General features: G+C 29.1%; 1 protein-coding gene across 1 annotated transcript; it reads left to right on the top strand.

Moving 5' to 3' along the window:
* The first annotated feature begins 3,877 nt into the window (after positions 1–3,877).
* On the top strand, positions 3,878–8,082 carry LOC114395841 (disease resistance protein RPM1-like). Its single transcript, XM_028357707.1, has 2 exons — positions 3,878–6,816; positions 7,743–8,082. The coding sequence occupies exon 1, from the start codon at positions 3,983–3,985 to the stop codon at positions 6,755–6,757; it is 2,775 nt and encodes a 924-aa protein (XP_028213508.1). The 5' UTR covers positions 3,878–3,982; the 3' UTR covers positions 6,758–6,816; positions 7,743–8,082.
* The last annotated feature ends 8,579 nt before the right edge of the window (positions 8,083–16,661 follow it).

Raw genomic sequence — 16,661 nt, 5'->3', positions numbered from 1 at the left:
TAAAAAGATATTAAATACTCCACACCAAAATCATGATAATCTAATAAAAAATGTTATATTTATTAATTAGTTGCAACATGCCAACCTCATATACATATTATATTAGTATTAAGATTAAAAAAAAACATTAGATATAAGGAATCTGAGTATTTTACGGAAGTATGACCATTAATAATAAGTATACAATCACGGTTTTTTTTACTACGACTTTATTGGTACAACTAATACTACTCACAAATACAATTAACATTATTTTATCAAATTTACATATTAGGTAGATCAGAAATTCACATGTTGTAATCGGACAAAAATAAGGAGAGAAAAATCCCTAACAAGCTCACAAAAATAAGGTTTTTGATTTTAATTTTTTTTTTAAATTTAATTATTAGGCCCTAAAATTTAATTTTTCTAGTCAAGGTCCTTTCATCTTTAGAAATTTAAATTTTTAGTCCCTCAATAAAAATTTGAACACGTTATTTTTATTTATTTAATGAGATTTCAACAATTAAAAATTATTTTTAATTTAAGAACTAATAACCTTAATAAAAAGACAATTAAAAAACATTCACCAGTTAAATAAAAGTTTAAGAACTAAAAAAATAAATTTTAAAAAAATTTAGAAACTAAATAATTTAATTAACCCTAATATTTAAGAAAGATGCTGGAAGCTCAAAGTCTTCCTCTAAGTCTCAACACAGACGTTGCATTATTTTTTTGTAAACACTAGTCTGGGTAAAAACTATGATGTCAATTTGATGTAGACAAAAAGATGTCATAATAAAAAATTATGTTAGATGTATATATAATTTTTAAAATAATTATTATAAAAATTGATAATTAAATTTATCATATATATTATTTATGATTAGATGAGAGAGTAAAATCTTATATTTTCACATTGACTAGATCTTGCTTCTACAAATCATTTCTTAGCTAATTTATCATCAGAAGCAGGCTCGCTGTAAGCATCTCTTAGTAGTATTAAACTATTGAAATTTAACTTTCTCTAGGAAAATCTTCATCCAGTATTATTTTAATGACTAACTAGGTGATCCTCGATCCTGCTCAAAAGTAGGAAAGCGAATTTTTTTTCTTATAAATTAAAGACCAACGAAATAGATCGGATAGTTTCCATTTTTGAAAGAAAAAAAAAAGTAAATTTTAAAGCTTAGAGTAAAACCATATGTATTAATGATAAGAAGGATACCCTAGCCTGTATATATATAGCTTTTAAAAGTAAATAGAATAGCTTAACCCTCTTCCACCAATGGTTAACCTAGTTAAAAAAAAAAACATGTTCCTGCGGATCAGCATAATTTCTTGCTCATCATATAACATATTATTATTGTCAGGATCGATTAGATCAAACCAGTTTCAAGATCAACCATCAAAATGATCAATTGTGTAAATTATCGGTGCAAACTAAAACAATAAAGCCAAATGAATAATCAAAATTATATATATACCAGCAAGGTAAATCATTTGACAAGTGTACGGTATTTTATTTACATTTTATCGATACAACTAACACTGACAAATACATCTAACATTTGCTTAATTAATCACATTTATATATAATTAACTAGATAACAAATTCACAACTTGCTCTAGCACGACAAAAATAGAGGGGGAAATAGCACAACTTGCTCACGATATATTTAAGAGATGACCGATGCTGAAAAGTTCAAAGTCTTCCTCTCAACATATGTGATAAATTTTTTATATAACCCTAATGGGTACAAAATATATAACATTGATATGCTATAGATAAAGGAGATGTATAAGAGAAAACCTGAAGGCCAGAAAATTTAATCATGCTTGTATAATTATGCATAGATTATTATTTTACTTAAATTTAATTTTATATTTATTATAATTATACAATTAAGATTAATTAATTGTGAGGCTAACTAGAGATGACACATTTGATGGAGGCTTTTGTCCACACTTGCTATAACTTGGATTCATTTTTCTATTTCCCCTTATTGGTAGGTAATATGTGAATATTACTATAAATTTTCACTGGGGTTGATAGCCTTCCTTGACTTTACAAGAGGCGGCATGGCTTCCCCTAATGTAAATTTTCACCTAAAAAATAGGATGAATAGTACGTGAGAAGATCATCTCACACACTTACTGAATATAAAAAAGGCAATATGAAAGTATACTAGATATTATAATAAAGTTTGTGACAATGTGTGTCATTGCACGTGGCTAACATGCAATTCATACATTAATCGAATGGAGAAAAAAATATGCTTAACTACAAAATTTATCTTCTTATTTTAATTATTTCATTGAATCAATCTTCTTATTTTTGAATTGATTATTTAAATTCTCTTATATTTTAAAATTCACTATTTTAGTTATCGGTGTTGATTTTAACCATTGGTAACCGTTGACTATTAAAATTTAAATATTGATTAAATTAAAAAGTTGACTAATATTTTTTTTAAATAATAAAAATTTAAAAATGTTTGAGGAAAAACTAAAATCATGGTCCTTAAAGTAAAAAGCACATACATGTACTACTAATACAGCAAAGTATTTATTTGAATATTTGATATAAAATATATTATTAATATAAGTTTACTGCGAAAATAATTTAAAATTTATTCTTTTTTAATTGATTATATTTTAATAATCTTATATATTATCATTTAAAATATAATATATAAGATTAAATTCTATTTTTTACATAAATTAGAATATCTATATCTATATAAGTTTTATTTTTATTTTATATATAATATTTATCTTTTAAAATATTGCTTGTGATTTAGTGATAATATTTTTTTTATCTATATTAATATATTCATGTTATTTGGTTTAATATACATAAAAAAATAATGTCAATAAATCATATATATAAATATTTTTTAAAATAAAAAATACTCTCATTTTATTTAATTTTATATCTTAACTATATAATTTAATTCCTAAAAAAATATGTACCTGATTAAATAAAATTAAATTTAAATAAATAATATTATTTTTATAAATAACAAGAATATCTTAGTATAGATAAAAACAACTAGATAAAAACAACTGCCATTAAGTTACATATATAAATATTTTAAAATATAATAAAATAATATTATTTTATGAAAGTATAATTTATATTAAAATATATATATTAAAGATAAAATTTATATTATATATTTATTATGTAAAATAATTTTTGAATAATGTAATAAAAATATATAATATTATAAAAATATAATATATAAAATAAAATAACGCCTATATAAGTATACATATTTTAATTTATATAAAAAATAGAATTTAATCTCATATATTATATTTTGAAAGATAATATATAAGAATATAAAATTATAATAAATTAAAATAAATAAAATTTGAATTTTGAACTATTTTTTCATAAAACTTATATTGATACTATATTTTGTACCAAATATATCATGTGAGTGTAGTGTTAAAAGAATGTGTCATTTACTTAAAGGATTATAATTCTAGTATTTTCTCAAGCATCTTAAAATATAGAGAGATTTAAATAATAAATTAAAAAATAGGAGGACTAATTTGATGAAATAGATAAAATAAGGAGATGTGTTTTATAATGAAGTCAAATTATTTGAAGAAAATGAATATGAAATTATCCATTCATATCATCCCATTAATCATAATTACCTTAAAGTTATACTAACTATATTGTATGTGCAACTTACAAAAAATTGGGTACCGTGATATGGTATGCATACTGTGATAACTAATTACATTTGCAAACAGTAAAGCATGGACCAATTAAACAATCGAATAAAATCTGTAAATTAATTAGCTGTATCCAACTTGCTAAATAAATATTAAAGAATGGAAAAGGGAAAATCATACCATCAAACTCCTCCTATGAGTCTATGACCATGGACTCGGCTATATATAATCTTGAAGAACATGAAGATTAGCACTCACCACAAAGCAAAAAACGTATCGCAGTCACTAGCTAGTCACTACAAAGCAAAAAATGTGTAACTGGGACTACTTAGTGTCCTTCGCTCGTGCGGTGTATCCAATAATTGTGGAAGTATTCAATCAGGTCAGGGGTGTAAAAAAGGAGTCTGCAGACATTGAAGCTGATCTGGAAAGCTTTAAAGCTTTCATCCATGGTGCTGATAAAGAAGCTGAAGATGAACAAGATGCTGATAGGCGTGAAGGAATCAAAAAAATGGTGAAACAGCTGAGAGAAGCAGCTTTTTGCATGGAAGATGTCATCGATGAATATGAGATCTCCTGTGAGGAAAAGCAACCTGGTGATCCTGGATGTGCAGTTTTACCCTGTGATGCTGTTGGCTTCACGAAAACTCTGATCCCTCGTATTCTATTAGCGTATAAGATTCACGATGTGAAATCACTTGCCTGTGGAATCAAGGAAAGATATGGTTTACGTAGCCAATTTTCTTTAGAACAAAGACCATACAGTTCTAGAGGAAATCAAAATGCCGCGTGGCAAAACATTAGACTGGCTGCTCTACATACTCATGAAGCTGACACTGAGGGTTTGGAAGGCCCGAGAAAAATTTTGAAAGATTGGTTGGTAGATGGACTCAAAGAGCTCACTGTCATCACCGTGGAAGGAATGGGAGGATTGGGTAAAACCACTCTCAGCAAGCAAGTTTTTGACAACCCAGATGTCCGTAAGCTTTTTGATTGTCATGCATGGATCACTGTATCTCAATCCTACACTGTAGTAGAATTGCTGAGGAAATTGTTGTGCAAGTTTTACGAAGATAAAAAGAATAGTCCTCCCCAGAATGTTTCTACCATGGATCGAGAGTCGTTGATAGATGAAGTGAGAAACTACCTGAACGGCAAGAGGTACGTTGTCGTATTTGATGATGTATGGAATAAAGAATTTTGGTATGACATTAAATTGGCCTTATTTGATAATAAAGAAAAGAGTAGGATATTAATCACAACCAGAGACAAAGATGTTGCAGTGTGTTGTAAGGAATCTTGTTTTGTTCATGTGCATAAGATGAATCCTTTAACTGAAGTAGAATCTTTGAAATTGTTCTATAAGAAGGCATTTCAGCGTGATTTTAATGGATGTTGTCCAGAAGGACTTGAAAATACATCTCTTGAAATTGTTAAGAAGTGTCAAGGTTTACCTCTAGCTATTGTGGTTATTGGTGGCCTTTTAGCTAACAAACCTAAAGACAAAGGTGAATGGGAAAGGTTTAGTCAGCGTCTAAGATTAGAGTTGGAGGGAAATTCTAGGTTAATTAGTATCATAAAAATTTTAAGTTTAAGTTATGATAATTTGCCATACAATCTCAAATCATGTTTATTGTATTTCGGAATGTATCCTGAAGACTATGAAGTTAAATCTAGTAGATTGATTAGACAGTGGATAGCAGAATGGTTTGTGAAATATGAAGGGAGGAAAACTTTGAAAGAACTTGCACAACAATATTTAACAGAGTTGATTAATAGAAGTCTGGTACAAGTGACTTCATTCACCATCGATGGAAAAGTTAAGACATGCTGTGTCCATGACTCAATACGTGAGATGATCATTAGAAAAATCAAGGATACGGGATTTTGTCAGTATGTTGGTGAGCGTGATCAATCTGTGTCAAGTGAGATTGATGAGCATGATCAATTAGTGTCAAGTGGGATCATTCGACGCCTGACAATTGCAACGGGTTCCAATGATTTAAGCATTGAAAGCTCACACATTAGGGCGATTCTATTTTTCACAAACAAAGGATTATCTCAAGATTTCATCAATAGAATTCCCGCAAACTCCACTCCATTGAAGGTACTTGATTTTGAAGATGCTCGATTATATCATGTCCCTGAAAATTTGGGGAATTTAATCTACTTGAAGTATTTAAGCTTCAGGAATACAAGAGTAAAAAGTCTTCCAAGATCCATTGGTAAGCTCCAAAACTTGGAGACCTTGGATGTGCGACAAACAAATGTGCATGAGATGCCAAAGGAGATTAGTGAGCTTAGAAAACTATGTCATCTTCTGGCTAACAAGATATCTTCCGTTCAATTGAAGGATAGTCTTGGAGGCATGACATCTCTACAAAAGATATCTATGCTGATAATTGATTATGATGGAGTGGTGATTAGAGAGCTAGGAAAGCTAAAGAAGTTAAGAAATCTGAGCATTACTGAATTCAGAGAAGCACACAAAAACGCTCTGTGTTCCTCATTAAATGAGATGCGTCATTTGGAGAAACTATTTGTTGATACAGACGAAGACCACCAAGTAATTGACTTGCCCTTTATGTCATCCTTGTCTACACTTAGGAAGCTTTGCCTAAGTGGGGAGTTAACAAAGTGGCCAGATTGGATTCCAAAGCTCCTTAATCTTACAAAATTGTCCTTGATGTGCTCTAACTTAATTTATGATCCATTGGAATCACTAAAAGATATGCCAAGTTTGTTGTTCCTCTCTATCAGCCGTCGTGCTTATCAAGGTAGAGCTTTGCATTTTCAATATGGAGGGTTTCAGAAACTAAAGGAACTAAAGCTCGAAGATTTGCATTACTTGAGTTCCATCTCTATTGATGAAGGAGCGCTGCATTCTTTGGAAAAGCTTCAGTTATACAGAATCCCTCAACTCAAGAAAATACCCTCTGGCATTCAACACTTGAAGAAACTTAAAGTTCTCAATATGTGGTTTATGCCCACTGAGTTTGAGCAAAGCATTTCTCTCAATGGAGGACAAGAGCGTTGGGTCATCCAGCATGTGCCCCATGTAACATTATTTTCCGGGTTGGTGTAGAACTTCGGAAAAACCTCAACAGAAGACATCACTCACAAAGTTAGAAATCGTAATCAAAGGTGTGTTTTTTTTTTCTTATTAATTAATTAATCAATAATATGTCTCTTGAATGATATTCTTGGCATTTATTCCTTCAAACATTAAGAAAAATGCAACCTTTTTCTAATTCCTGAAATGATTTCCTTACTTTTGACACCCTTTTTGTTCTGGTATTTACTTTATTTTTCTTTTGTGTATCACTCATACAAGTTAATTAGGAGTAAAATTGTCTAAAAATTGCAAGAAAATATAAATAATTGATACAATATTGGATCTCAACTAATTTGAATTTTTATTTTTGTTGGTAATGGTGGGTGCTTGTCACCACAAAACGAGGTTTAGCGGTCACACTCAGGATCAGAACTTGCTCTGATACCATCATTCTTCAAGACCCTACTAATATGACTTTATTTTTAGCCGATGTGGGATTTGGGTATTTTCCAACACTTAGAATGTGAGTTTGGGTCTAACTCAACCCCAAAAGTTAACTCAAGGATCGAGGGTTGCTCCTCATTTATATATTCTAATGTGGGTTTATTTTTAGCCAACGTGAGACTTGGGTATTTCTTAACATGGTATAATTGAAGTATACTATAGCATAGTGTAGATTTATAGATCGATTAGATTGTGTTCATTATTTAAGATTTTAATACCTGAGATTCACTTTTTTATAATTGTGAATTTTATAGGACAAGTGTGAATGAAGATTTGTAAGAGGTGTTACGATATATATTCACATATTTAATATAAGATAAGAGTTAGTATAAATTTTGACAAACCCTAAATTCACATTTAATGAAAAGGTATAAAAGTATCGAAATATTTTTTTTGGGTGCGAGAAACTATTGAAACATTGAAATATAAGATAAGACTTGGTATATTTTTTTTCGCTCATTTTATTTTGTAAGTATTTTTCTTTTTATGTATATTTCCATTGATTTTGCAGGGAATAAGAACAAAGTAGTTGCAATTGAGCTGAGTGTTAAAGACTCCAGAAGCAGTGTACCATGAGCTAAAGGGCCTTGAAGAAATAGTGGAAGTACCTCCATCTACCATCATCTCTTACTCTTTCACTTTGTTTATCTTTTTGTTTTGCTAAATCCTGTTGGTTGGTTAGTGATGAATGAATTTTACGAGAATCTTTTGTAATCTGACTTTTTTATATTCAATGCAAGCTATTCATTAGCTTAATGCTATTCATTAACTTTTGGAATCTTGTGGATGGAATTGAGATTGATTGCCATGTATATATTGGGATAAGTTTGAGAATAGAACTTATTGATGCATTTGTTTTCTTCTTGATGCCTTTTTTTTCCTTTCTTTTTGGATTCTTAAAGTTAAGGCTTCGGTTAATCTTATTAGAGCTAAGGAGTTAGACAATTAGAATTTATTTCAAAGGGATTTTCTCTAATTGAATGAAATTGGAACACTTCAATGATTGTGAATAATCTTGTATTAGATGGGAACACTTAGATGAAATCAGAGAAGGAGGATTATAAAAGAATTTGACCCCTTAATCATTCTATCATCATTGTCATCTCTTAACATATGAAAACCCAAAAGAGTGAATCTCAGTTAAAAAAAACAATTCCCAAGTATTTTTAGAAGATAGCTACATTTAAATATTTTTCAAGTATTTTTAGTTTATAAAAATTTATATAAAATATAGGCTATATTTTACAAGATATTTCAATCAATTTTTAATTTTTTTTACTAACTAAAAAACTTGTTTGATCGTTCGATAAATAAATTTTCTCTCTTTTATATTATCACATTATATCACTTATATATTATATATATTTATATTTTTGTCTTTTATGTCTTTATCTTAATTTCTTGTATTTGAATTTTTTTCAAGACAAAAAGAGATAGAGTATATCATGATGGCATCTCATGTTTTATATCTTTATCTTTCTTGTACTTGAATAAAAAAGAGATACTGCATATGATGATGACATCTCATGTATTGATAGAACACCTAAAAAAATCAGTGTTATCTCATGTTACAAGACAAATGATGAACATAAAGTATTAATGAGAATAATGCATTCTAAAACCTATGTGGCAAAAATAACTCATGCCATGTAAATACTTTTCATGCAACACTTTCTTGATAAATTGTTTTTAAAAATTACCTGATTTAGTAAAAAAGTAAAAAAAACTATTAAAAGTTTAAAATGAAAATCAATCATTTATCATTAACCTAAAATATATTTAAGGTAACTTTTATTCGTACAACTACTGCTGACAAATACAATTAACATTGTTAAATCACAATTTCCCAACTTGCTGTAGGATGACAAAATAAAAGGGAAAAAGAAACCACAACTTGCTAGGAAAACATTTAAGAAAGACGCTGGAAGCTCAAAGTCTTCGTCTGTACATTGACATTACACTAAATTTTTGTGAATACTAGCACGATAGAAAACATGGTATCAATATGATATAGATAAGGAGGATGTGTAAAAGAGGACATGACAACCGACGAGACAAGTTAATCAGGACTATTTTACTTATATTTAATTTCAACAATTTATTCTAATTATATGGTTAATTAAGATTAATTGTGACAACATCATATTACATGACACACTTGCTAAAAATGAAAAAGGCAATATGAAAAATATAAGATATTATAAAAATAAACTAAGTTGTAAATAACCAAAGAGTGAATCTCAGTATAAAAAATAAAACAAATAAAGAGTGAATCCAAATCAAACAAAATTGCAAGTGTCTAATGGGATGAAGACAAAACATATAATAGGCAAAGTAAAAGCCAACTGGAAAGGATACAAGGTCAACTCAACTGTGAATGAAACTCATAAATTTTGGAAGAGACTTTTTAAGGAAAAAAAAAAAGATAACGACATATTAAGTCTTTTTTTTTCCTACATAAGTAATTTTTTTTTTACTTCATAAAAAATAATTACGATATAAATAAGATATAAGAAAGACCCCAGAAAGTTCAAAGTCTTCTTAACATAGACATCGCACATGGGTACAAAATGTGATATCAATATGATATAAGAGGATGTATTAGACGGAACGTGATAACCGATCGATACAAGTAATCATGACTCTATATCATACATAGATTATTATTTTTATATTTTATTAATAATTTATTTCAATTATATAGAGTAAAACAAATGTAAGGATACCACCAGGTACTGACAACTGGATTCTGAAAATGTGGCAATTTGATCTCCTCCTCCTCCATTATTGGCCTAAACTTCCTGTGAGTTAGCATTTTCTTTCACGGTGCTCAACCTATTTTTTTAAGACAAACCTTGGATACACATAGTTTATACAAGTGGTTGAAGGAAGTATGAGCCTTGAAAATAGAGTCAAATCAATAAATAAAATTAGTTTATTCTTGCAAGACAAATAATTTGACAAGTTCGTTTTTTTATTAACTTTTATTATAGTGGTGTTTATGGATGTCGCTTTCCAACTTGTTTTCGGTTGGATTAGGTTGGGTTTGTACAATTTTATTGAGAGATTGAATTTAAATTAATCTAATCATAAATGAGATGGATTGACTTCTATGGATCGAATCTAAATATTTAAAAAATATATTTTTTTACTTTTTAAAATATAAATTTTTTAGAATAATAATTTATTTTTATCTAAAATTTTATGTAGTACTCCATTTTTTTAAAATAAATTAAAAAAGATTTTATTTAAAAATAAATAAAATTTTAGAAAAATAATGAGATTTTTGTAATTAAACAAATAAGAAGAAATAATTTTATTGATTAAAATAATGATATTAAGGTAAATAAAATAAATATATATTTTTAGAAAATAAAAATAATATTTTATTTATTCATTTGATAGGAAGTAAAATTGAGTTTTTTTTATAAAATAAAAAAATAATAAAATAGAGTAAATAATTGGTTGAAAATATTCTGGCTATAAATAGAGATATATTATATCATTTTTTTACATTTACGATACGTCTTTACGCTCTTTATTCCTCTCAAATTTGTTTTCCTTTCTCCCTCTCCCAAAATCTTCTATTTTTCCTTCACACTTAAATATATCCTAGTAAAACTATAATTTCGGACTTGTTGCCTATTTGATCATCATGATATTTGAACACCAAGTTTATAGCACAGTTTGACACATTTTGACTGTTAGGATTTGCGAAAAAATATCTGTGAGACACTACCAGAAAATAAATTTTTAACATCAGTTATTAAGAACTTTCAACAGATGTTATTAACCGATGTTCAAAGTACCAACTTTAAAAGTATTATTGTTAACATCGGTTTTCCAAAAACATATGTTAATGTAAAATTACAACATCTATTCTTTAAATTACTGATGTTATATAATAAGAATTATAAAAAGTTATATATCTTCATATTAACATCGGTTTTGGTAAAAATGCTATTTTCATTCCCCAAAATTATAAAAAATGTTGTTTTGGTAAAAAAAAGTTATATTACAACATCTTAATAAGAATTACCAATGTTGTTTTTAGGAATTTTTTAATATGATATTTGTTTTTTCAATAACCCCAAAATTAATCTGCAAATTTTAAAAGCAGACCACACGGTATATAATTTTCATTCTATTTTGAAATAGTTTTTACTAGAAATTCCATGACAAATTTATTAATTACTATGAATAAAAAAATATTTAATGTTAAAGAGACATGAATTGTAAAAAAAGTAAAGTAAATAAACTATAATTATAAAATTGTGTAAACATTCTATGTTTCATTTTTAACTTTCAAATAAAACTTTGCCCATTGGATGTGAAGCGCCTTGAATCTCTCTTGTTCCAATGGTATAACATCATTGAAATACTGCATGATATAATAAAATATAAGTTAATAATATAATATCAATCATAACAAAATGAAATTTTTTTGAATCAAACAATTACCATTTCCCATCTTGAAACTTCCTAAGATTATAGTTGACATCTAGTGCATGACGTAATACCCACACTCAGTGCTTCCTTTTTGTCTAATACACTAAATGCATTATGAAATTTAGATATTTAACGTTAAGTACAAATTAGTCTACACAATACTAAAATATAACTAGAAGCATTGTTTAAATGAATTACTTTAACAACAATCCACCTAGCAGCATCCTTGGATGTACTTTGTGGAGTATTGTCAAGTCCTTTGAAAGCACTGTTGAATACAAACATGGATGTTTAGTGTATAATTAAAATATTGATGTTCCTGACTAATGCTAATGCAAATGTATTGAAAAACAACACTGACCTATTAATTATTCCTTTGAGGTAGTTGTGTGGCCTATTATGCAACGAACAAAACCAGATGACAATATTTTCCTTAGGCAAAATGATGACCCTTTGTCAATGTGAACTTCAGTGGAGACCAATATAGGTTATTATACTATTATCCATTATTTAAATTCATTTGTTCAATTTAACTTACCCATTCAAACAAGCTCCTAGGTACAAATCCCGCTTTGAATTTTGTATCTAGTTCATAATGTAACTTTCTAATTCAAATTACGATTGTTCAAATCTCTGGATGGACTGTGTCTAAAATAGGCATCGAATTGGTAAAGCACTCATACAAAAATAGGTATCAATCTAACAGAGGTAATTGATTACTATACAGGAGAGACAGGGTCAACCAGTGAAACCCCCTTCCTACTAACAAATACAGAGTCTAAAAATAGGCATCCAATTGGTAAAGCACTCATCCAATTGGTAAAACACTCATTCAATTGGTAAACCACTCATGGTATAAAAATGCAGCTTCTTACCTCCTTTTTGCATGCAAAATCCAATAACTGGTGGGGCAGTATGACCTAAGTTTGTTAGGATCCTGTCAAATAACTTTTGTGTTTGAAGTCATCTTTGTCAAATTTGAAGTCATAAATAACTAAAGAAATGGGCAACAATGTCAAAAGTCTAGACATGCAAGTTAAATATACAATTAAGTTATGCAACATAGTCTCTAATATATTATTGATTGAAGTTTGTTGAAAAACATAAAATAAATCATGATTGATAGTCATTAAAAAAGATATTGCGATTTTTGGTAAAGGAATGAAGCATTGATAGTAGTATGAACACAAATACCTCAAGCAACCTTCAAAGAATAGGGCAGTCCAGGTGGTCTTGTTGTTTAGCTTAGGATTGAGGAAGACCTGGTGAAACAATAACAAGAGTAACAGAACTGTGTAAAATCCTAATTATAGCATAACAAACACTCTGGGTGATTGGAACTAAAGGGGAAACAGTGAAACACCATCACAAAGAGGTAGAAATGCTTTGTCTTTCTATAATTATTATTCTTTTAACACAATACTAGGGTTTATAAACTGAATCAGACCAACAGTGACCTTGAACCAGAGCTGGTTTGGAGTTTTCAAATAGACCATATGATAGATAATAATAACATAACATGCCACCAAGCAGAATGTATTATAATAGTGAAACTACAACTTTCCTAAATAGATCACATGCCAGTTGCGACCAACTAAGGGAAGTTAAAAGCTCAATTTAAGGAGATAAAAAACTTGTTAACATAATGGAAAGAAGAACAAAATCTTACCCTTTGATTGCAAGTACAAAGAAGATCAAAGAGTGCTTTGGTGCCAATGGAATGGCTGCAAGGAAAGCAACGAATGCCATTCAGAGACAATGAAAGTCATGAGATGAATTTTTTCGAAGCAACAAACTTACCAACACACAACAGTGAGCGCGACGATGGCCTGAGGGTGGCTTACGAGATTGAGTGTGTGGGTCAGAGACAATGGCAGTGACAAGGGTGGGTTTACGAGACTGAGCGTGGGCATAAAAGGGTTTTGGATTTTTAATTTAAGTAAAAACACAACATCAATTTTTTTTAAAAAAAACCCAATGTTGACACAACCTCGTTAGCATCGGTTTTTTCAAGAAACCGATGTTAACATGACGTCGTTAACATCGGTTTTGACAAAAGCAATGTTAACTATGTCATGTTAACATCGGTTTTTCAAAATACCAATGTTAACATGACCAAGTTAACATCGATTTTATCAAAACCGATGTTAATAAACTGATCTTATTTACAAGTATGCCATCGCGTTTTTGTTAACATTAGTTTTGTCCAAAACTGATGCTAACCTAACGATGTTAAATTTATAATTTCTAGTAATGAGAGGAATATCCCTCACACAAAAATAGTGAATTAGAGGCATTAATCTCTTCTCTTTTGTATAAGTTGTTTGTGTTTTGGATAAATTTTACTAGATTAGCGTGATAAATTCTTATATTGAGATCATGAAATTATGATTGAAATTATGTGTAAGTGATAAATTGAATATGTGATCAATTGTGAGATAACATGTTGCTTTGATATTATAACATTGTTACTGAGATTGAATATAAGTGCAAAGTTGAACATGAGATATGGTTGTAAGTGTGAGGTTAATACTTGTTGTGATAATACTTGTATTGTGAGTTTTGAATTATACAATAACATGACTGGTGTTTACCATGAGAAAAAATTTTATGTGCAAAATGTTAAAAGAAAAGTGTAAGGTTCCAAGTTAGGAACTTGAAGTGTTAAATTATAGCGCAATGTGTTAAACATGTTTGAAAACAATAGTGTAAGGTCGTGAGTATTGTATAATTTATGAGCAATGTCTGTGTGCAAAAGTTATTTTAGGGATTGGACCAAAATCAAGAAGGTGAGACCTTAAAGAATTCTTCGGAGTCTAGGCCGTGGGGGTAAATACACTCGGTTTGAATGCTCCTTTAAGCATATGTTGATCTCATATGGTTGGAGTATTTTCGTAAAATACAGTGACCCTGACTGATCATCTTATAATTGTACTTAGTGAGAGTGACATGATATACCCATTGTGTGGCATATCTTGTTATGCACTCCTAAGTGCTCTATTATAGTTTTCATTAACATAATACCCCATTGCATATAGGTTTGAGTCTTATTATAATTGTTGCATAACGCCTCTGAATTATTTATTATGAAATTGATGAGTGTTGTTACTTCTTGACTCGAGTGTGTGATTCTTGTATAATATCATTGATGATTGAAAAATGAATTTTACATGATAAAGTGGTAAAGTGACGTGAATTGTATTAAGTTGAGTTGAGCTATGTTATAAATATTTCTATAATGGATTTTGCTTATGTTTTTTCTTATTTGTATTTTATTTAGAAATGTGATAACTCACTCCCTATGTGTTGTTTGTGTTTGTATCTGGTGATAATCTCGAACCTTGTATTCGTAGGAGCAGATGACTAGGTAGTGTGAATGTATGCGTATGAAGGTTTTGATGATGTCAAGATGTAAGCAACACAAGATTACTTTAAGTCAAATCTGAGATCAAGAAAACAAGATCAAGATAAAGATAAGACTTAGTTTATTTTTGTTAAAAGAATCTCTTATTGGTTAAAAATGTTTGGCCTTAAAAACATGATTTTCAAATGATTATAAAAATATTTTATCAGTGCAAAAATAAGTATTTTTCCACTGGTAATCGATTACCAATAATTGTAATCGATTACCAAAGACAGATTACTATAAAGGCTTTTCAAAAAAAAGTTTGAAATTTGAAATTTAAATGTTGTAATCAATTACCAGTTGGCTCTAATCGATTACCATTAATGAAACTTCAGAAATTTAATTTAAAAAGTCATGACCCATTAATATATAATTGTGTGATCGATTACCGAGAAACTATAATCGATTACCAGTGAGGGAATTTCAAAATTTCTCTAAAAGGTCACATCTTTTCAAAATATTTTTGAAAAGCCACCATTGGCCTATAAATAAGTGGCTTGTTTTATGAAAAATCTTTAGATATTTTTAGAACCTTATTGTCTTGTTTTCTCAAAAATAAATCATTGGTCAACGAATCTTGCAAATCAATTGAGTATTCTTCTAAGATTTTCAACTTGTATCATATTCTCTAAAAGAGAGAAAAACTTCTATACTTTCTGAAAAAAATATTGTGATCAAGAGACCGTTTGTCTCTTGAATTGTGAGATTCCTGAACACAATGGAGAGGGATCCCTAGGTTGTTTTGAAGTTGTAAAAGTGTTTTATAAAGATAGTGAAAAATTTCATGTGGGTTGCTTGAGGATAAACGTAGGCACGGGAAGTAGCCGAACCAGGATAAAATGAGTTTGTATTTCTCTCTTCCCTATCTTGATTTTTTATTTCGTATATTTTTTTTATCTTGCATACTTTAAGAATATTGTTGAAATAACTTGCATCCTCATCTTCATCTTCTATATTTAGAACTTGATTAATCGAGAATATTTTCAAACTTAATTCTCCCCCCTCTTAAGTTATTGAGGCCACTTGTCCAACAAGTGATATCAAAGCTTGATTCTCGTATCAAGTTTAGAAAACTCAAGAATAGTTATGCCTTCATCAAATTTTCTATTTCCCGAAGGAAACTCCATTAATATGCCTTCTATATTTAATGGTGTGGTTATCATTATGGAAAAACCCATATGCAAATCTTCATAGAGGTCACTTGTCCAACAGGTAGATAACTTTAAAGAATCTTGTACTAGAGAACACTGTAACATAATGCTATGATATGATGTGATATTGGTGCATGAGGTTTTGTTTTAATTGCATGAAACATATACTTTACTTCATTCTGCTGCCTAACTTGAGTTCTTTTGTAAACTTGGATGATCTTATTTTAAATCTATTTTTTTTAATAAGTTTTATTTCGTAACAATGAAGGGAATGTGACTCTTTTATCCACGTGAATTTGTTTAAAAGATTTAAATAAAATTCCAGATGTTTATATCTTTTTCTTAATTATATGTATATCGGGATAGAGGGTGTCACACTTTACAAGTGTATAATGATTAAACGCTCTCAAAAGAGACCAAATTG

The sequence above is a fragment of the Glycine soja genome, chromosome 18 (assembly GCF_004193775.1).
Source record: "Glycine soja cultivar W05 chromosome 18, ASM419377v2, whole genome shotgun sequence".
NCBI classification, from domain to species: Eukaryota; Viridiplantae; Streptophyta; class Magnoliopsida; order Fabales; family Fabaceae; genus Glycine; species Glycine soja.
The sequence above is the reverse complement of the archived record's forward strand: the minus strand, read 5'-3'. Positions and strand labels throughout refer to the sequence as shown.